Source organism: Nansenia antarctica, assembly GCF_963989245.1.
Source record: "Nansenia antarctica genome assembly, chromosome: 4".
Lineage (NCBI taxonomy): Eukaryota > Metazoa > Chordata > Actinopteri > Argentiniformes > Microstomatidae > Nansenia > Nansenia antarctica.
The window spans coordinates 33,036,576-33,059,784 of record NC_137689.1 but is presented as its reverse complement, the minus strand read 5'-3'; the positions used below and the strand labels follow the sequence as shown (position 1 = coordinate 33,059,784).

The window sequence follows — 23,209 nt, the reverse complement described above, 5'->3', positions numbered from 1 at the left end:
CTAACGGCATTCATCACCCATGATGGACTGTATCGGTTCTTCCGTGTGCCATATGGACTGGCATCAGCGCCAGCTGCCTTTCAGAAGATGATGAGCATCATTCTCGCTGACCTGCCGGGTGTGGAGTACTACATTGATGATGTCATCATACATGGCAGTGACAGGCACACACATGACGAGGCTCTTAAAGTTACCCTGCAACGTCTGAAATCTGCTGGCTTGCAGCTTAATAACGACAAATGCCGTTTCCGTGAGCCCAGTCTACCATTCCTGGGTCACACTGTCTCTGCTGATGGTCTGCTTCCAGACACTGTACGCATACAGGCCATCGCTGAGGCTCCAGCACCCACTGACGCTACTACACTGCATTCCTTCCTCGGCTTGCTCTCCTGGTACTCTAAGTTCCTGCCCAACCATGCCACTGTGGTGGAACCTATGCGAGCATGCCTGAGACAGACGGACAGTGCATTTCAGTGGACTGACGAAGCACAAGCCAGTTATGAAAGGGTCAAGCAACTACTGGTAAAGAGCCATGCCCTAGCATTGTTTGATCCTGCACTGCACACTATCATATCTACAGATGCATCTGACTACGGGTTGGGTGCTGTGATGTCACAAGTGGGCCCTGACAACGTTGAGAGAACTGTTGCGTTTGCATCTCGAACTCTCTCTGCTGCTGAGCGCAAATATGCTGTTGTGGAAAAGGAAGCCCTGGCCTGCGTCTGGGCTGTGGAGCGGTGGCGCACTTACTTGTGGGGACGCCGTTTCACTCTGAAGACGGACCACCAAGCGCTCACGACACTGATGACTACAAAGGGTGTCGGACGTGTTGCAAGATGGTCTGCCCGTCTCATGTCCTACAACTACGATGTCACCTACCGTCCAGGCTCTGACAACGCACCTGCCGACTGCATGTCTCGCTTACCTCTGCCTGCTGCATCTGCTCCGGCTGATGACGACACGGAGTACGTTGCTCTTCTCACCTCTACTAGTCAGTCTCTCTCTGCTGCTGACCTGGACTCTGCCTGTGCCTCATGTCCCGAGCTCACAATGCTCCGCGTCATCATCTCAAGTGGTTGGCCTCCTTCCTCTAAAGGTCTTGACCCTGTCTTGCTACCATACTACTCACTCCGCCATGAACTGTCTGTGAAGGACAGCTTCATATTTCGAGGCTCCAGAGTGCTTGTCCCTGACGCTCTCCGCCCTGCACTGATCTCCATTGCTCACGAGTCCCACCAAGGAGTGGTGCGGACCAAACAGAGACTTCGTGAACTGTACTGGTGGCCTAAAATGGATGATCAGGTGCTCAGTGCTATCCGTGCCTGCCACTTGTGCCAGTCAAATGACAAGACAGCAAAGCCACGTCCAGGTCCACTGCAACCTGTACCACTTCCTGATGGGCCATGGCAAAAGGTTGCCATGGATATAGTCGGCCCATTCGAAACAGCTGCTCCAGACTACAGATACGCTGTTACAATGACTGACTACTTTAGTAAATGGCCTGAGGTAGCCTTCACCCGAGACATCACTACTAACACTGTGCTTGCCTTTATGTCATCTGTGTTCAGCCGGCATGGGAACCCGCTGAACATTGTCACTGACAACGGTGTGCAGTTTACGTCTGCATCATTCACATCCTTCCTGAAAGACAGACAAATCTCACACAGCCGATCTTCTCTCTACTACCCTGCTGCTAATGGGGCCATAGAAAGGTTCAATCGGGTGCTGAAACAAACCATCCAGCTGGCCATTCAGCAACATCAGCCTTGGAAACAAGCTGTGGTAGACTTTCTCCAGGTCTACCGTGCCACTCCTCATGCCACTACTGGTTCATCTCCTTTTTAACTGCTCCACGGTCGGCCCATGCGAACCAAGCTGACTCTGTTACCTCCTGCTCCTGAGTGTACTCCGGCGACGATGAACATTCGCCACAGAGTCAGTGAACGACAGCGCAAGATGAAGGCCTACACTGATGCCAAACGTGGTGCACGTCCTCCTGCTTTTCAAAAAGGGGACAAAGTGCGGGTTAAGAATCCTCTGCATGTGATGAAAGGTCACAGAAGGTACAGTGATCCTCTCACCATAAGCAAGAAGGTAGGGGACAGCACATACATTCTGAGTGATGGAAGGACTTGGAATGCCTCTCATCTCACTACTTTCCCAGACACTGCCGCAACCACAGACAGAGACACTGTAGAGCCTGTGGTTGATCATTCACCCAGGCCTAGATGTAATATCCAGAGGTCTGGATGGCTAAAGGACTATGTCTCTTGAATAGCCTAATAATGGGTCACTGACAGTTGTTGAATTGTATTCCTGTTGTATGGGGATTGTTGCACTTATACTGTTTGCACTACTTTGGTCTATTGTTATTGTATTAGACTGTCATTACCTAGATTAATAATATTTAAGTTTCCTTATGTGATATTGATTGGGTAATGTGATATTGTTTTGTTTATACATGCTGAATCTACAATTTCATTTTTGCTTGCCTTGTTGTTAGTACAAGTAACTCTTTTCCAGAAAGGGGGAAATGTTGTGTCCTGTCCCTTTAAGACTGAATCACGTGTTAGACTAACTAGGAAGTTGAAGTGTTATGCTGAGAAGTTATGCTGAGTAGTTTGCTGCTATACTCATGCTGTAAAGAATAAACCTGCGTTTGATGGACCACGTTCTCTATCTACTTATTATTACTTACAAGTCCAGTCCGGACATCACAGATCCCTAGCAAGAGCCTTCAGAAGCTCCAGTACATTCAGAACAGCGCTGCTAGGATCCTGATGAGAGTGCGCAAATACGATCACATCACACCCATCCTCCACTCACTACACTGGCTTCCCATCTCCTCTCGGATCATTTACAAAATCTCACTGTTAACTCATCAATGCATTCACGGCAACGCACCCCCTTACCTCAAGGACCTGGTCAAATCCCACAGCCCCTCCACTCGCACTCTCCGCTCATCAAATGCAAACCTCCTCAAACCCACCAAAACCCACCTCCGCTCCATGGGAGACCGGGCCTTCTGCTCCATCGCCCCCGAACTGTGGAACGCCCTCCCTGCCCACCTGAGAGCACCACAGTCGGTCGACTCTTTTAAGAGGGGTTTTAAGACTCATCTTTTTAACAAAGCGTTCCAGTAGCCAGATTTGTATTTATTTTTTTCTTTAGTTTTATGCCACAGTGTCTTTTTAAGCTTTCTGCTTTTGATGTTTTTAGTGATCTTTATTGTGTTGTGCTGTTTTTGTTTCTTTTATTGACTGTAGCACTTTGAGATTCTTGAAATGTAAAGTGCTTTATAAATAAAATCCATTATTAAAAATCCATTATGATGCTATTCTCTATATCACACATTCTGTATCCAAGCACCTTGAGAACAAAAAGGCCTATGCCCGAATTATGTTTGTTGATTTTAGTTCCGCCTTTAATACGGTACAACCCCACGTGCTCTTAGGAAAGCTCAAAGACATGGGTGTCAATAGTACTTTAATCAAATGGATCCATTCCTTCATGTTAGAAAGAGAACAGCAAGTGAAAGTCAATGGAACACTGTCAGTGACTAAACACTGCAGTACAGGTGTCCCCCAAGGTTGCATTCTGTCCCCATATCTTTTCTCAGTATACACCAACGACTGTAAAAGTAACCACCCAAGCAACCATATTATAAAATATGCTGACGACACTGCAATACTAAGTCTCCTGTTATGCACACCTTGAAACTGGAAAAGCCAAATGTGGTGGAACCCCAGAGAAACAGAGACAGAGGCCAGGAGAATATATAATGATTTATTATGGATGATATAAACAAAGAAATAGGCCCTACACTAACTAGTGGAAAAATAAACATAAGGTGTGATGCAGGCGATAGTTATGGGGTGTGTAATTATACTATGTGTGTGTGCGTGTATGAGGTCAGGGGTGTTGTATTATGTGCTGCGATACTACCCTAGTGAGCAAAGTCCGAGATCCTTTTCGGGCCAGGGAGAGTGATCCATGAGAGAGTAGTCCAGAGGGGAGTCCAGGGGTCGAGCCAGGGAGGGAAATCCAGATGAGAGTAGTCAGAGGGGGTCCATACAGAAAGTTATGTCCAAGCGTTGGATCTCCGTCTGTAGCAGGGTTAAGTAGGCGGCTGTCCAGGTGGTGATTGGGACAGCTGGGCTGAAACGTAATAGCCCACACCTGCTGCAAACAGAGCCAGAGATCCGGCCCACTCAATCCGGCCGGGAGGGGGCGCCAGAACGAGGCTCACGGGGGCGTGTCGGATTAGGAGGCACAACAGTACCCCCTTCCTCAGGGGAGGCACCGGACGACGGACCCAGGGCCCCGGGGTTGGCTCGGTAGAAATCCTCCAATAAGGACGGGTCGGCGAGATAGGACGCAGGCACCCAAGTCCGGTCCTCGGGCCCGTAGCCAACCCAGTCCACTAGGTATTGAAACCCGCGACCCCGGCGGCGGACCTCCAGTAGTTTGTTTACCGTCCATACCGGGTCCCCATCATCCAGGACACGGGGCGGCGGCGGAGCCGGGCTGGGGGAAGACAAAGGGCTGGCGGCCACAGGTTTAAGCTGGGAGACATGGAACACCGGGTGTATTTTGAGGGAGGGAGGAAGGGTCAAACGTACCGCCGTGGGGTTGACGATACGGTCCACGGGATAGGGACCAACGTACCGGGGGTTGAGTTTCCGGGTGGAGGTTTGGGAGGTCTGGAGGGGCAGGTCCCGGGCCAACAGCCAAACCCTCTGACCTGGCTGGTAGTCAGGGGCCGGCACCCTCCGCCGGTTCGCGCTCCACCGGGCGCGCTCGGTGGCGCGGAGCAACGCCGCCCTGGCGGTCCTCCACACGTTGCGACACCGGCGGAGATGGGCCCTGGTGGTTGGGACCGCCACCTCCAGCTCCTGTTGGGGAAACAGAGGGGGTTGGTAACCCAGGGAACATTCGAATGGGGACATACCAGTGGCGGCGCTCTCCATAGTGTTGAGGGAGTACTCCACCCACGGCAGGTATTTCGCCCAGGAGGAGGGATTGTGGGCGGAGACACATCGGAGAGCGGCTTCCAGAGCCTGGTTGGCCCGCTCGGCCTGCCCATTGGACTGAGGGTGGTACCCGGAGGTGAGACTGGTGGTGGCCCCAATGCCTCTGCAGAAGGCCCGCCAGACCTTGGAGACGAACTGGGGGCCCCGGTCAGAAACCACATCCGAGGGGATCTCGTGGAGGCGTACGACGTGGAGAGTTAGGAGGTCCGCCGTCTCGGCCGCTGTGGGCAGTTTCGGGAGGGGAACGAAGTGGACCGCCTTGGAGAACCGGTCCACGATGGTGAGAATGGTGTCGCACCCCTGGGAGACAGGGAGCCCAGTAACAAAGTCCACGGCGATGTGCGACCACGGTCGGCTGGGCACCGGGAGAGGCTGCAGGAGACCCGCAGGAGGCCGATGGGAGGCCTTACTACGGGCGCACACCGTACAGGCGGCCACAAACTCCCTGGTGTCCCCCCTGAGATTGGGCCACCAGAACCTCCTCCCGATAAATGCCGCCGTCCGCCGCTCCCCGGGGTGGCAAGCGAAGCAGCTGGAGTGGCCCCACTCCAACACCCTGGCTCGGACAGCTGTAGGCACAAACAAACGGTTAGGGGGTCCGGTCCTAGGGTCTGGTTCGGCCCGCTGAGCCTGTCTCACCAAAGCCTCGACGGGCCAGGTTACGAACCCCACCACCCGGGACGGGGACAGGATGGTATCTCCCCCCTCAGCGACACCCGAATCCGCCTTGGGGAACTGGCGGGAGAGAGCATCAGCTTTGACGTTCTTGGAGCCGGGACGGTAGGTAAGGGTGAAGTCGAAACAACTAAAAAAAAGAGCCCAGCGGGCTTGTCGAGAGTTGAGCCTCTTGGCGGACCCAAGGTAAGTGAGGTTCCTATGGTCAGACCACACCAGGAACGGTAGTTTGGCTCCCTCCAGCCAGTGTCTCCACTCCCTCAGGGCCTCGTGAACCGCCAGCAGCTCCTTGTTGCCCACGTCGTAATTTTGGGCCGCGGGTTCGTAGCGCCGAGAGAAGTAGGCGCAAGGGTGTATCTTCTGGTCCTCCCCCGACCGTTGAGAGAGGCCCCCCCCGATCCCCGTGTCCGAAGCATCTACCTCTACGATGAACTGTCTCTCGGGGTCGGGGTGGATCAGCACTGGCGCGGAGGAGAACAGGTGTTTTAGTGTGCCGAAAGCGGTCTCAGCAGCGGCGGTCCAGCAGAAGGGCCGTGAGGTGGAGGTAAGCGCAGTGAGCGGCGCTGCGACCTGGCTGAACCCTTTAATGAACCGCCTCACAAATCCCGCGAACCCCAGGAAGCGTCTAAGTTGGGTCCGGTCCGTGGGCTGAGGCCACTCCACGACGGCCTTGACCTTGGCAGGGTCCGCCCGCATCTGTCCGTCCTCCACCACATTACCCAGGTAGGTGACCGAGCTGGTGTGGAAAACGCACTTCTCCCCCTTCACGAATAAGCGGTTCTCCAGGAGCCTCTGCAGGACTAGCCGGACGTGCTGGTGGTGCTCCTCCACGGACCGAGAAAAAATAAGAATGTCGTCAAGGTACACAACAACAAAAATGTTTAACATGTCCCGAAGGACATCGTTGACCAGGGCCTGGAAAATAGCAGGGGCATTAGATAGACCAAAAGGCATGACGCGGTATTCAAAATGGCCGAGGTGGGTGTTAAACCCGGTCTTCCACTCGTCCCCCTCCCTGATGCGGACTAGATGGTAGGCGTTACGTAGGTCCAGCTTGGTGAATACCTTGGCATGGGTGAGGGGTTCGAAGGTGGAGCTAATGAGGGGAAGGGGATAACGGTTCTTTACAGAAATGTCATTCAGAGCCCGAAAATCAATGCAAGGTCTGAGCCCACCGTCCTTCTTGGATACGAAGAAGAATCCAGCCGCGAGGGGAGAGGAGGAGGGCTGGATGATACCAGAGTTGATGGACTCCGTAATGTAGTTACGCATCGCCTCCTTTTCAGGGAGTGAGAGGCTGTAAAGTCTACCTTTAGGAAGGGTGGCACCAGGCAGGAGGTCTATAGGACAGTCATACGGGCGATGGGGTGGAAGGGAGAGTGCCTCGTCCTTGCTGAACACCTGGGCTAGGTCGTGGTAGATGTGAGGAACCCCGGTGAGGTCAGGCGGAGTGATCTTAGACTTGGGGTCGCTAGAGGGAGACAGGGCGGAGCGAAGGCAGGAGGTGTAACACGTACCTCTCCAGCCTAGGATCTGGCCCGAAGCCCAGGAGATGTGAGGTTCATGTCTCTCGAGCCAGGCTCTACCCAGCACCAGGGGAGACGTGGGGGTCTGAAGGACAAAGAATCGGATCTCCTCGGTATGATTCCCGGAGATCGTAAGAGATATAAGCCCAGTGGTGTGGGTGATAGTTCCTAGGGAACGGCCATCAATGGCCCTAGGCATGATGGGGCGGTCTAGAAGGACTAGGGGGATGCCCGCCTGGTGGACTAAGTTTTCATCGATTAGACAACCATCAGCCCCGGAGTCGATGAGGGCGCTGACAGACAGGGTGTCCTTCCCCCAGGTGAGAGTGGCAGGGAATAGGCGACTGGGGGTGACCTGGGGCTGAGAGAGAGAGGTGTTGCTCACCAGTATGCCCCCTACTGGTGAGCTGGGTCTTTTGGCCGGACAGGACACGCCCGGATGATGTGCCCCTCCTTGCCGCAGTACAGGCACTGCTTGTTGAGAAGCCTCCGTTCTCGCTCCTCTCGCGAGAGCCGAGAGCGCCGATCTCCATGGGCTCCCCAGCCCCGGAAGTAGCCACGAGAGGAGGCAGCATGGGCAGAGAAGGGGGCGGGGTCGTTCCGGCGCGATAGGTAGTGGGGCGCGTGACAGCTCGCTGGACGCGGTCGGTGCGTCGTACCTGGAGGCGTGCATCCATCCTAAGGGCCAGGGTAATCAGCTCATTAAGGGTGCCGGGATCGTCGCGCACCAACAGGTCCTTGATGGAATCATGTAACCCCTTGTGGAAAAGGCTGAGGAGGGCTCGGTCATTCCAGCCTGTCTCCGTGGCTAGAGTACGGAACTCGACCATGTACTCGGCTACAGAGCGGGAACCCTGGGAGATGGCTAACAAGCGGCCGGTTACATCCTGCCCGTCCTGGGGGTGGTCGAACACGAACCGGAACTCCGCTTTAAACAGGGGGTAATCCGTGGAGTATCTTGAACTGCTCCCGACAGCGGCTATGGCCCATTTGAGCGCTTTGTCAGCGAGTAGAGACATGATAAACGCTACCTTGGCCCCGTCGGAGGAGTACTTGGAAGGCTGGTGCGTAAATACTAATTCGCACTGGGTCAGAAAACCCCGACAACAATCAAAGTCACCATGGAATGGAGCGGGGCTGACTAACCTGGGTTCCCAGTGAGCGACAGGAGGATAGAGCGAAACGGGGTTCACAGGATCGACCGGGGGATTAGTCATCTGCCCAGATATGGAACTCGTGTCAGGGGGTGGTCTGCTGCCAGCGGCGATGAGGTCCAGAGAACGCTGGATGGAGGCGAGAGACCCGGACAGGGCGTCCATCTTCGTCTCGAGACTATTTACAGCCCCGACAGTGGCACGGGTGGTATTCTCCAGTACGGCTATCTGGCCTTGGACCGTGGGGAAGGCCTTCTGGAGCTCGGCCTGCAGACTGGTAAGTTGCGTAGCATGGCTATTTACCTCTCTGCGTAAATCTACGACTAATGGGAGAACCCCAATACCCGGGGAACCACCCTTGTTCTCTGGAGTTCCACCTTGGCTCATAATGGCTTGGACATACTGTTATGCACACCTTGAAACTGGAAAAGCCAAATGTGGTGGAACCCCAGAGAAACAGAGACAGAGGCCAGGAGAATATATAATGATTTATTATGGATGATATAAACAAAGAAATAGGCCCTACACTAACTAGTGGGAAAATAAACATAAGGTGTGATGCAGGCGATAGTTATGGGGTGTGTAATTATACTATGTGTGTGTGCGTGTATGAGGTCAGGGGTGTTGTATTATGTGCTGCGATACTACCCTAGTGAGCAAAGTCCGAGATCCTTTTCGGGCCAGGGAGAGTGATCCATGAGAGAGTAGTCCAGAGGGGAGTCCAGGGGTCGAGCCAGGGAGGGAAATCCAGATGAGAGTAGTCAGAGGGGGTCCATACAGAAAGTTATGTCCAAGCGTTGGATCTCCGTCTGTAGCAGGGTTAAGTAGGCGGCTGTCCAGGTGGTGATTGGGACAGCTGGGCTGAAACGTAATAGCCCACACCTGCTGCAAACAGAGCCAGAGATCCGGCCCACTCAATCCGGCCGGGAGGGGGCGCCAGAACGAGGCTCACGGGGGCGTGTCGGATTAGGAGGCACAACATCTCCTTGCTAAAGATACAGACCCCTCGGTGCTCCATGATGAGATTAACATAATTAAATGGTGCGACAGCAACCATCTCATCTTAAACCTCACCAAAACTCAGGAGGTTAGACCCAAGGCAGGTAACTGACCATGAGCCTGTGGTCGTCAAAGACCAAATAATCATCCAGGTGCCCTCTTATAAGGACTTTGGTATTCAATTAGACAACCATCTCTGCTGGAATACACACATAGACAGCTTATGTAACAAACTACAGCAGAGGCTTTATCACCTGAGGCGACTCAGACTTTATGGGGTGAGAAAGCAGATCATGAGACATTTCTTTTTTATATCAGTCCATTGTTGAAAGTATAATCAGATATGGAATAATTGTGTGGTTTGGCAACTTAACTGTACAACAAAAAAACAGACTAGTCAGCATTCACAAAACAGCCATGAAAATTGTAGGTGAAAGAGACTATGTGATCCTAAATAAACTATATGAAAAAGCTGTCCTGGACAAGGCTAATAAGATCATCGCAGACCCCCAACATCCGCTCTCCACAGAATACGAAGTTCTCCCCCTAGGTAGAAGGTTTCGCATGCCAAGATGTAATAATTAGCTCTTAAAACTATAATTTGTCCCATTCTCCATTAAACTAATCAATTCGCTCAAGCAGAAACGATGATTAGGACATGACCACCAGCACCTGCACTTTATCTTAGACACCACTTGAAGGGCCATGTGCAATATTCGAAAACACCACTTGAAGGGTTATGTGCAATATATATTTATATTTACCAAATGATGCCATGTCCAGGTGGAAACTGCTGCCAATGTCACTCAATGTTTGCTGCTGTCCTGTTGTTTACTTTGCCTGCTGTGTGTTGTATGTATCTGTAGCACTTGAAGCGGGGACATTAAAGTATAATCAATCAATCAATATGTTGCTCCCCTTCGCGTGAGTCGCGCGTAGCTCGGGCAGTGGTTGTGATAGAGACATGAGCCAGATGTACTGTATGCGCCTGGGTCTCCTAAGAGACCCTGAGTCGTTCAGAGCTTCCTACGCTGAGCTATGTTAACTCTCCCGCACCTACCGCATATTACCTCCGGAAAACCGCAAAAACTAGGCATTCACCGGTAGGGGGTAGGTGCGGGAAAGTTACCATAGCTCATCGTAGGAATCTCTGATCGACTCGGGGTTGGTCTCTACGTGTCTAGGAGACTCAGGGCCCTATTATGCACTTCATAAGTCTTAAGCAATAAGACGAGGCGGTAGATCTAAACTTAAGACGTGGAGGCGTGGTCAAGGCCACTTTGCTATTATGCGTGCGGTAGTGGGCGCCTAAAACCCGGCGCTAAGCAAAGAAATTAGTCATGGGTGTGTTTTGGGCGTCTTCTCAATCAACCCAATCAGCGTGCCAGGTGCCATTCCCTTTAAGAACCGGCTGCGTTGAGTCATTAGCGCTACGCTATTATGGAAGTCCTAAGAAGGAGGTCAGCGCGCTTCTCTGCAGAAGAAAGTAACAAGCTCGTGCATGAGGTCAAGGCTCGTCAGTTCGCAATCTTTGGAACGGCGCGAAATCCTCCCCGAGCCGAGGTGGTGAAACAGGCGTGGGAAGAAGTAGCAGCGGCCGTGTTTGCCTCCGCATCCGAAGAACCGTCAGCCAAACGAAGAACAGGTCAGCTGGTTTAAGTTCAACTGCAGACAGGGAGACGGAAGGGAGACAGTCACCTGGCAACATGGAACAACCTTGTGTGATATAGTATTCAGAATAAACACAGCAATCATTATTTTCTGAATAAACACGGCAATACCTCCGCTTGTGAGTTGAGAAGTATTACAGAGGGGTCGCTGGAAGACTGCAGGAATGACAGATGTTGATGTCATTATATTACGCACGGCATGCTCGTACTGTATGTGCACAGTATGCGGAATAATAATAATAAGGGTTGCGGTAGGTCTTAACCTGGCGGTGCGTCTTAATTAAGACTTAAGACGGCAAGTTAAGAAGTGCATAATAGGGCCCTCAGGCGCATAAAAAACATGAAAGGGCTCATGTCTCTATCACAACCACAGCACAGCTACGTGCGAATCATGCGAAAGGGAGCAAGATATGGCCACTAATAAGCTGCCAAACCAAAAGGTCTATCATATCAAAACATAATCTTGGGATGTATAGGAATAAAAAAATCACATCTAGAATTTGCCCAATGTTCAGGTACTCTTGGCTGAGGGCTTTACCACGTCACACGCAGTATCAACCAATGAAAATGCGTAGAGTGCGCCCAAGATACGCCCCTATATTTGCATGCACATCTGACAATGACAAAGACAAACTATTCTATGTGAATAGATAGGTGAATACAACATTGTCTTTCGCTTTATCAGTAATGTATGCAAACATAGGGGCGTATCTTGCATGTTGTCCACGCCCCTGCGCATTTTCATTGGTTGATACTGCGCGTGACGTGATGAAGCTCTCAGCCAAGAGCAGACACTTTAATTTCCAATCATAGCATTTTTTTTTTTTTAAAGGGTTAGGGCATATGAATCATAGTGGAGGTATGATATATCGCATATATATGGCATATACTATATATTCTTTGGTGGAAAGGCATTTTTTAAAGCCATTTTTAGTCACCACAAGTCTGTTCAAACCCAGGCAGCGAGATCAGCAGGAAAACACAACTAGATCTTCTATAATTCTAACTGGATAGTACTTCGTTTCCAGTCATAGTCAGCTAGATTGCTTACTTAGCTAGCTTGCTTTTACTTATCAAATGTACATTTTGTGATATAAACGCAGTGGAGACACTCTAAAGCTGTCTTGCATCGCGCATAGCCCAGAGCGTATATGTCTAATTGAGTCAACTGGTATTGTGGTTATCACCAAGTTCTCCCATACAGTGCTGATGGACTAGTATAGACCATTGCCGACATGTGTGAAAGGGGACAACACGGGAATATCTTGGGATGTCGACATAGTTTGGGATTCCATGGAAATTATAGGGAGAAACAGGCTGTGAGAACGGGGCTATAGACGACTAACTACTCTCTCCCCGTCTGTGATGATAACTGCGTCGCTGCTTTCACACGTCACGCGCGGTATCAACCAATGAAAATGCGTAGGGGCGTGGACAACATGCAAGATACGCCCCCAGATATTTGCATACAGTTCTGATAAAGTGGAAAAGAAAGAATAAATGTGGAAAAGAAAGAATGAATGTGGAAAAGAAAGAATGAAAGAATGAATGTGGAAAATAAATAATGAATGTGGAAAAGAAAGAATGAACGTGGAAAAGAAAGAATGAATGTGGAAAAGAATGTGGAAAACAAAGAATGAAAGTGGAAAACAAAGAATAAATGCGTAAAAGAATAAATAAATATAGAAATGTATTTCGTTATACTGTGTGTATTCATTCATTTATTTGTTCATACATTCATTTATGTATCTATATATTTATTGTTAATTTTGACAGACTTGGTCCTCCATACATCTCGTCCTATGACGTGCTGAAAATAAACTACCAGCGGACCGAAATATGAAGACAGGTTATCTACTTTTTTTCAAATGTTCTTGTGTAGCTTTGTCTCCAGGCTCTGATTGGCACGAACACACACACACACACACACACACACACACACGCGCGCGCACACACACACTCACACACACACACACACACACACACACACACACACACACACACACACACACACACACACACACTTAGTTCACTTGTATCCCTTTCACTGAAATAATTAGAAGGGTGTGTCTTACACCACAAACACAGATGTATTTAACAGTCAAACCTGCCCTCTCTCTCCTTCATGTCCAGACTGGTCAGCTCATATGTAACTATGGAGATGAGATGTTGAGCTATCTGTGCACTTTAGAGTCAAATGTCTGTCATCATTGTCATGTTTGTCAATCACTTTTAAATGGCTTAATGGACACTCCGTTTTTACTTGTTACGAACAAAAGACGATTTGTTGCTAGTGCAAATGTTGTAGGCCTACTTTGAGAGACTACATGATTTGACATGTTTATTGAGATGTAGCTTTTACAAAACTAAACTCAAAACTAGTAGAGAGGGAATAATGATGGGGTGTCTCTTATAAGTCCCATGGAATTTCTCTCTCTCTCATTTTCAATCTTTTAATCTTTCTCTGACCCCTCTCTCTCCATCTTTCTTTCTCCCTGTCTCTCCCTCCCTCCCTTCCCCTCTCTCTCTCTCTCTTTCTTTCTATGTCTCTGTGGTGAAGAGGATCTTCCAGGGATTTCCATGCTGTAGCACACGGCCTGGCATTTGCATACAGTTACAGCAGAGGACAGCAGGACACAGTACAGTCAACAGTCTCTGGTCTGAATGATGCAGCCATGTCTGTCCCCAGCTCAGAGTAATACACTGTCCCCTCACAGAGTAATACACTGTCCCCTCACAGAGTAATACCCTGTCCCCCTCACAGAGTAATACACTGTCCCCCTCACAGAGTAATACACTGTCCCCAGCTCAGAGTAATACACTGTCCCCTCACATAGTAATACACTGTCCACCTCACAGAGTAATACCCTGTCCCCCTCACAGAGTAATACACTGTCCCCAGCTCAGAGTAATACACTGTCCCCAGCTCAGAGTAATACCATGTCCCCAGCTCAGAGTAATACCCTGTCCCCAGCTCAGAGTAATACACTGTCCCCCTCACAGAGTAAAGCCCAATTTATACTTCTGCGTAAAATCTACGCCGTAGTCTACGCCGTAGTTTGTCGCACTACGTCTACGCAGACCGTATAAGAACTGTGATTGGTCCGCTTGGTAGCACATGATTCCGACATGATTCCGACTCTCTCGTAGGCCTAAATGTGAAAGCCATGACAGAAATGTCATTTACTTTTTCTGTAATTACTTATTAATAAAGATTTGAAAAATTATGATAACCATCTTATTATCTTAGTTTAATGTCATTTCAATGCATTATAGACATTTTCTTTACAACAAGCATAACAAAAAAATCGCTATTATGCTGCTATGAGTACACCGTTCCAAAGGAGCGCCCCATGGAAGCGCCAAGCACAGCCTTCCCATAAGGAGCACGATTCACATTTACGAGATGTACAATCCTGTTTATTTAGAAATAAATGATTACCTGTGGCGTTTGACAGCGGATGATGATAGACATATTTAATGTAAAGTTATCTATAAGAACTGTGATTGGTCCGCTTTGTAGCGTCACATTCCGACTCTCTCGTAGATGCGGAAGCCATGACAGAAATGTCATTTACTTTTTCTGTAATTACCTTTGAAAAATTATGATAACCATCTTATTATCTTAGTTTAATGTCATTTCAATGCATTATAGACATTTTCTTTACAACAAGCATAACCCAAAAAAATCGCTATTATCCCGCTATGAGTACACCGACCAACGCGACGCAGACCGACCAACGCAGAAGTATAAATTGGGAGAGCCCTTGCATAGGCTACGGCGTAGCCGCGCGTAAATTCGACGCAGAAGTATAAATTGGGCTTAATACCCTGTCCCCCTCACAGAGTAATACACTGTCCCCCTCACAGAGTAATACCCTGTCCCCCTCACAGAGTAATGCCCTGTCCCCCTCACAGAGTAATACCCTGTCCCCCTCACAGAGTAATACCCTGTCCCCCTCACAGAGTAATACACTGAACAACTTGCTTTATTCACTCAAACACTCAGATGTAGTGAAGCAACTGGGATGTGAATGTCTAAAACCTCTCTGTATCTGTTCATGTGAATACATACCATAAATGCAGATTTACAGTGAACTAACAAGCTCAATGGCCTTACGGTTAGAGTGCCCAGAAATTGCAAGGTTGTGAGTCCGATCCCCAGCTGGGTCGTACCAAAGACTATAAAAATGGTATCCGATGCCTCCCTGCTTGGCACTCAGCATTAAGGGTTGGATAAGGGTAAGACCCTGCGACATACCAGCGTCATGGGGGTGTACTTGTACATCAAGCTACCTCACCCTACGGAAACAGGAGATAGGCTCCTGCCTTATGGGCCATTAGGCTCGAGAAGCATCGATTCTCAAGGCTACTTTACAGTAGATTTCAAACAACATACAGTACATGGCATGACAACAGATATCACTGTACATAGGGGTGTCGTGTGTGAGAAGGGGGTGAGAGGTGCTGGAGCACTTAGCTCTTTTCACTTAACACCTGAAACAGCCTTTTCCTGCAATCTAGTGCCATAAATAAGTATATATTTCTGCATATGTTATTTAAACACACCCGTTTAGGTGTTCATTTATCAATTATAGTTGTTTTTTTATAATTTGTCAGTCAATGTTGGAATTTGGTATTTTATGCTCTAGATAAGGGGTCCGCCATAGACGGCAACCCTGGAGCAATTAGGGGTTCCGTGCCTTGCTCAAGGACACCTTGACACATGGCTGGCCGGGATTCGAACCACCGAACTGCGGACCTTGTGATCATTAGACGCTGGCTCTACCTCCTGAGCCACAGCCGCCCGCCCCTACCAACCGCCCCACAGTTAATGATAAACATTGGTTATTTAAGAATGTTTATGCCTTAGGAGTTCATCTGTCACCCTTCTAATACCATAACCCAATAATTAAAGCTATTGTTGTCAATTGTATATGATCAGTCCAGCGTGCCCCCCCCTCTCAGATCTTTTTCTAAATAATGATGATAAAACATGGGCATAAACTCATAACAGTAATTATTTTAGTAGTAATTCATTCAACTTCTAAAAACATTAAACAGGACCAATCTGAGGGGGCATGTGCCCTTGTGCCCTCTATGGGCATGACGCCTCTGACTATACATTGTACTGTATGTCAACACCATTTTCATTGCAGTGGCAGTAGTGGAAGAGACTATTACGTCAGTCTGAAGAAGGGAGGCGGAGGACATTTGAAAACCAGTTAAAATGTTTCAAAGCTTGGGGAAGGATTCTCTTGTTGTGTGGAGTTGTTCTCAGGGTGACCTCTATGGTATTTGCATGATGGGGTTTTGTGTCTGGCTGCAGCTGTATTTGCCATGCAGAATCCAGTGAAATGAGCCGCACACACAGTTCCGTTCCCCTCTCTCTCTAGCTCTCTCTCTCATCCCCCCCCCCACCCCCTCTCTCTCTCTCTCTCTCTCATCCTCTCTCCTTCTCTCCCTCTCTCTTATAGACACAAACTGGCTTATCCTGGTTATCAGCTGACAAGCCTGTTTCAGATGTTTGACATTGATGATGGCATCACCGTTAAAATGATCTTCTTACCTTTTGAAAAAACAACAACAACAACAGCACAATAGTTAGAACAAAATGTACCAGGAGCGCCTGAGGTATTCCAAACATCCACAGGGGAATCTTAATATAAATACATCTTAAATAAACACGAACAATGATCCACAGCAGGGTGGTTGTGGTATAAAAACACCCTGTTATCATGTTTTCTTGTTTAGTTAGAGAAAGAGAAAGGAGATCAGCAAACAGAACAGGACTTAGGACTTTTTTAAAATCACATTTGAATGGCCTTTGTCTGTGTTTTTGGAGCAACCGAAATGTACCGGGCAAGAGACAAGAATAGGAAAGAAAAGGCTGATTTTACTAGCAGTTCAGGCTGCCCCTCCGTGCGTGCGTGCTCCTGTTACTCAGAGCGTGGCCCTCTGTCTGGGCATGGCCGGCCCCACATTTGCATGACAGGGTCCACTTGAATGACAGAGCCAGATTCTCACTGCCTTCCATGCAAAACCAGTGGGGGACCAGTTAAAGAGGCACACGCGCACAGTCAACACAGGTGCACACAAGTCAACCCCCCCCCATCTAAATGAGTGTTATGGAAATGAGTGCTGTGATTTTCTTGAGTTACCTGGATGGAGGTTGGTGTGGGTGTATGATGGGGGGTGGTGGGAGGGATGGTGGAGGAAGAGGGGGGTACTCTTTACCTGAACACAAAACCACAGTAGTGCATAGACATGTAGCATAAAGACAGTAGTTCTCTGAGGCCAGGTCAGACAGTTCCATAGAGAGGAAAGGAAGAGGAAGAGGATGCCACGGTCTTTCCTGGTGAAGAAGAAGCAGGGGGCATGTGGAGGATGGAGGTGGAGAGACCCCGAGCAGAATGAAGGTAAGGAGGGTAAAAGAACAGGTGAGAGTTACAGGGAGAAAATACATATACTTTATTTTTTTTCATCCTGTGTCTAATGTTGACAAGGGTCATATCCATGAAAATAATAAGGCAGATGATTCCTTCCTCACAGTCAACAACGTTCAGTCATTTCAAATAATGAAATGTACGCCTTGTTTAATAATAAGAATATTACCTCTAACTAACTGTCATACTTATCATAACCAAATAATGACACATAAATCAATTTCAGTTTCAAGTTTCTGTTGTCATCAAATCTGTAAATAAATGATGTACAGCTTCAAATGATTGAAAATGAAAAGTAATGCTGCTCTCATTGAATGTATTTTCTTGAGCACTACAGATCTGTCATAGATTTCAAGTGCATGTCAAAATGTGTGAAAAGTTTGTTTCCGTGGGTGATTATTGAGTGACATTAGTGAGAGTGGCCACTGTATTTGTTTTCTAACTATCTACAGTATAGTATTTCTAACTCCATCCTACTAGGAGAAAGTCTGCTGCACAATCCATATTCACGATCAGTTTAAATAGTTAATTGTTTCGGGGTACAACAATTGTTGCATGTTGAATGTGGTTGACTCGTTACTCACAAAGTTATGTGCACATGTTTGTGATCTGATAATGATCTGTGTTGATTGTGTTTTCCCTTCCTTACTGTGCATTTTCAGTGAGTGAAAATGCTGAGGTGCATATTTCGACATTCCCCTGCCCTAACTCCTCAAAGCCTGCAACTCAGCCTCTCCCCCAGCCAGCTACCCTGTTGTCACGACCAGGGTCAGGGTCAGGACCAAGACCAGGACCAGGACCAGGACCAGGACCAGGACCAGGACCAGGACCAGGACCAGGACCAGGACCAGGACCAGGACCAGGGGAAGGAGCAGGGGCAGGGGCAGGGGCATGGGCAGGACCAGGGGAAGGAGCAGGGGCAGGACCAGGGGAAGGAGCAGGGGCAGGGGCAGGACCAGGGGAAGGAGCAGGGGCAGGGGCAGGGGCTGGACCAGGGACAAGAGCAGGAGGAGGAGAAGCAGGAGGGGGAGGAGAAGCAGGAGGAGCAGGAGGAGCAGGAGGAGCAGGAGGTGGCCTGAGACCAGTGGCAGGAGCTGGGTCAGAAGCAGCCCAGGGTTGGTCCACTCTGCTGTCTCAGACCCTGGGCCAGGGTCATTACTACCATCCTACTGCACTAGCCTCCCGAGCCAAGGTAACTACATATACCTCTAGACCGCATACCTTCTGGTTGGCTACTTCGGGGCCCAGCAGGGATCTTTCCTTCTCATAAAAAGCCACTGGCTGCTTCTTTCGGCTGCTTCCGATGCAGCTTTGATGGCTGAACGCAGGCTTTGGCCTCTGATTCCCAGGTCTGTAAACAATCTGGTGGTAGATCTTGCCACAAACCCTCTGCACCCCACCTCCACTGGGCGGACTTCAGTGTTCCAGCCGCGGTGTTGTGCTTCGGCGGCGAGCTCAGCATAGCGTAGATGTTTCCGCTCGTAAGCTTCATCCACTGCATCCTCCCAGGGTACGGTTAGTTCAATGATGTACACCTTTTTTAGAGAAGGGGACCAGAGAACCAAGTCAGGTCTCAGGGTGGTTATGGCGAACTCTTTAGGAAACACAAGCTGTCGTCCAATATCAGTCAGCATCTTCCAGTCGCGGGCCAACCGTAGCTGGCCTCGCTCAGATGGTGTAGAGCTGCTCCTGGTAACCTTTGCCCCCTCACTGACAAAGGTAATTGCCTGTTGGTGGTTGGATGCTGATGGCGGTAGGGAGTTGGTGGCAGCTCGTTTGTCCTCCAGGGTGGATGCAAATTATATGTAGCCTCCCGAGCCAAGGTAACTACATATTAGCTAACGCATGCTTCTACTGTCACTGTATGCTGGATTTGATAATGCCATCAATAAGTAAACATGGACTAGAGATAATAGAAATAGAAGAAAACTTAAAACACACCTCTTTAGCCTGGCCTTTATCTAATTTGTCTATGTCAACTTGCACTTTGACTCCTTATCTCATCTTTTTCTTGTTTTATTCCTGGTTTTGTTGTTATATTTCTTTGATCTATTTCGTTCTACCTCTTGTTTTATTGTATTGCAGTTTATTTATGATTGTTTTGTGATGTTCAGCACTTGGAGTTCAATGCATGACTTGTGCTATAGAGAAAACGTTTGACTGATAGATTGTTTGAATTGATCGATTGTTTTTATTTAACCTTTATTTAACCAGGTGACCTCATTGAGATATGGAATCTCTTTTTCAAGGGGGACCTGGCCAAGAGGGGCAGCACAAGGACACAATCATACATTCAATACACAGATAATAAGATAACATAAGAAGAATAAGAAGAATAAGAAATAAGAAATTAAAAGCAGGTTTGGACGGGCACTGAATTAAAAGCAATGACAATTTCTAATACTTTCACCTTCTAAGCCCTTTAAGATCGTTATGAAAGCATCATAACTGATTAGTTATTTTAGTTTTAAGTCATTCTGGAGAGTATTCCAGGCAGAGGGGGCAACATACTTTTTGCCCAGTTCAGTACGAGCACGCGGAACATGCAGTTGTAAAGCGTCCTGTGAGCGGAGGCTATAATGTTCATGGTTTCTGAGGAGATATGTACACAGATAGGTAGGGATCAGGCCAAGGAGAGTTTTATATATAAAGCTCAACCAATCGGTATACCTACGTACATACAAGGATGGCCAGTCCGCTTTTACATAATGAGTAAGGTGTTTACAACCAGTGACAAATCTCAAGGCACAATGATACACAGAATCCAAAGAATGCAGACATTGAGCAGAAGCGTTCATGTACAGGAGGTCACCATAATCTAGCAGAGGTAAGAAGGCCGTTGATACAAGATATTTCCTGGTTCCATGGTAAAAGCATGATTTGTTTCTAAAATAGAAACCTAACTTTACCTTGAGCTTAGAGACTAGCTTCGAGATATGGGACTTAAAAGACAGTTGGCGATCAATGTGAATGCCCAAATACTTATAACTCGTGACTAGTTCAAGGGCTTTACCGTGGGAGGTTATAGGGAGATCTTGTGGCTCTCTAGTGTTGGAAAACAGCACGACTTTGGTTTTATCTGTATTTAAGACCATACGTATGTTTGAATACATACACAAAACATAAATAATAATTTTGCCATTTAGCAGACGCTTTTATCCAAAGCGACTTACAATTACGAATTACAGGGACATTCCCACTGGAGTAACTGAGGGCTAAGTGCCTTACCCAAGGGCACACTAGTAGTGGTGTGGCTTCAGGCGGGATTTGAACTCACAACCTTCCGATCCCAAGTCCAACTCACTATCCACTAGACCACCACTACCTTATTATTATTATTATTATTATTATTATTATTATTATTATTATTATTATTATTATTAATAATAATAATGTATTATTATTTATTATTTATTTATTATTATTAATTATTATTATTATTAATTATTACAAAACATTAGTTTGGCTGTCATTTTACTCACTATGTGTAACATTAATGTACATTAGTTTCACCCCTTTAAAAAGATGAATAAACATGACTTTGTTCAGCACATGAACCTGTATATGTTCATCATCATAAACATTTTATTTTGAATCATCCATGGAAATGTGATTAGATTCAACAGTCACATTGGCTGTAGTGTCCTAATGGCTACGTCCCTCTCTCGTCCTTCCCCTAGCATCGTCCTCGTGAGCCACCTAGCTCAGGAGACTTCCTGTGTTCGTTGTGTCACAAGGTGTTTCCCCTGCAGCGCATGTTGACCAGACACCTCAAGTGCCACAGCCTGGTGAAGAGACACCCTTGCCGGTACTGCGGGAAGGGCTTCAATGATACCTTCGACCTCAAGAGGCACATGCGCACACATACAGGTGATAATACTTCCTAGTGCAGATTTCCTACATGACTGCACACACTCATACAGCATACCTAAGGACTTCTTGACCGCCTGACCTGTCTCATTAATAATCATTCATAATTCAAAGCTTATCCTCGAGACGGCTCTGCGTGTGCCACATTCCAGACAGTTAGCAACTAATTTTTTTACTTTAAATTTGCTTTTATGATTGGAATCCTCCTATGAACATCAATAAAGAGAAATGTATATGCATTACAAAGTAGTATTATAATATGTGTGGTGTATCGACACATGGTTTAAGAGGACACTACAGTTGTGTATTGTGTGGCAGGGTTTTCACACAGTGCACGACACACAACACAAGCAGACACACACACACACACACACACACACACACAAACTCCTCACACTCCCTCTCTCCCTCTGTCCCCCTGGTCAGGTATCCGTCCCTACAGGTGTGAGCTGTGTGACAAGGCCTTCACCCAGCGCTGCTCCCTGGAGTCCCACATGAGGAAGATCCATGGCGTGCGGCAGCAGTACGCCTACCGCCAGCGCCGCTCCAAGATCTTTGTGTGCGAGGACTGCGGCTTCACCTCCAACCGGCCCGATGAGTACTTCCTTCACGTGCGCCAGTGCCACCCGGGCAGCCCCGCCCTCCGCCGCTACTACCGCCGGCAGGCCCACGAGAGCGCCAGCAGCAACGTCCCCGCAGAGCGCAAACTCAGCCCTTTTATGCTGTACCCAACGCCCGGGTACTACATGTGAGAGACTGGGTCTCCTGCTGCAACAATAGACATGATAGAACTGCCAAGAACGGGAGCAAATGTTGGAATCCCTTTCAAAGCGCTACGAGGAGATAGGCTTTATTAAGAAACCTGTTATGTGGGTGTCTACTCTTTCATGCCCCAAATAAAATTCATAGACCAGCTTCCATCCAAATTGGGTAGGTTGTTGGATTGTTGTTCGCTTTGCCATCCCTGTTGCATCAGAGCAACAGGGATGGCAAAGCGAACAACAATCCAACAACCTCCCAGGGGATGTCCACCTATGTTGTCTCGGGGTGGGCGGGTAGGGTGCAATAAATAACACATTCCTAACAATCTGATTGTATGGCTAAATAAAGCATTGACTCAAGTAACGGCTGAGCAAAGATATCAAATTCAACAGATCAACGGTTAGACACAGTCAGTCAGTGAATGTTGATTAAAGGTGTCTTTTTATGGAATGGCGTCATGTCATTTTGTCCATAGGAATGATAGACTCTACGATGCTGATGTGTCACCTACGAGGGGCCGTCTGGGAGGGGACGTTTCACTTCACTGGAAGTTAAGCTCACTGGTAGGAGCTCATGGGTGCAGCTCATGGGCGTGGCTTTTCCAAAGAGACTATGAACATCCCTTATCATGTGACTCAACATTGTTTGCTCTTTTGCAATACACTAAAATCACCAACATATTGACCCTTGGCACTAAGTGAGTCAAGGAGTATATGAGAGAGGGTGTATGCTATATCAACACAAGGCCCTAAAGGATTATAGTGTTTGCTTATCTTGCATGTCAACAACCCTATTTCTCTGAGGCGCAGCAAGATCAAAGCCTAAGCACATTTACTTGTAGGCTTTACAATGGTTCTACCATCTCCATCCACTGCTACCATCATTTGGTTCTAACTCTAAACAATAAAATAATGTATACAATACTAATAACGACAATGTGTAAATGATTGACCAGAATGAATGGAAAGCATGTCAAAAGTTGCGTAACATTTTAGGTGGCCTGGAAGGGGCAATGAAACCCTTCAAACTGTGTAATAACTGCAAGATTTATTATCACAGCTACTATAATCTTTA

The 23,209-nt window shown here is 48.0% G+C and overlaps 1 protein-coding gene across 1 annotated transcript; it reads left to right on the top strand.

The window, feature by feature from the left end:
• Positions 1 to 17,397: 17,397 nt before the first annotated feature.
• Positions 17,398 to 22,125, top strand: LOC308155975 (putative transcription factor ovo-like protein 3; the record flags this gene model as incomplete). The annotated part of the gene is made up of 5 exons (XM_080529339.1): positions 17,398 to 17,497; positions 18,166 to 18,182; positions 18,642 to 18,695; positions 21,184 to 21,373; positions 21,800 to 22,125. 5 exons carry the CDS (start codon positions 17,398 to 17,400, stop codon positions 22,123 to 22,125), a joined length of 687 nt encoding a protein of 228 aa, XP_080385465.1.
• Positions 22,126 to 23,209: the final 1,084 nt, after the last annotated feature.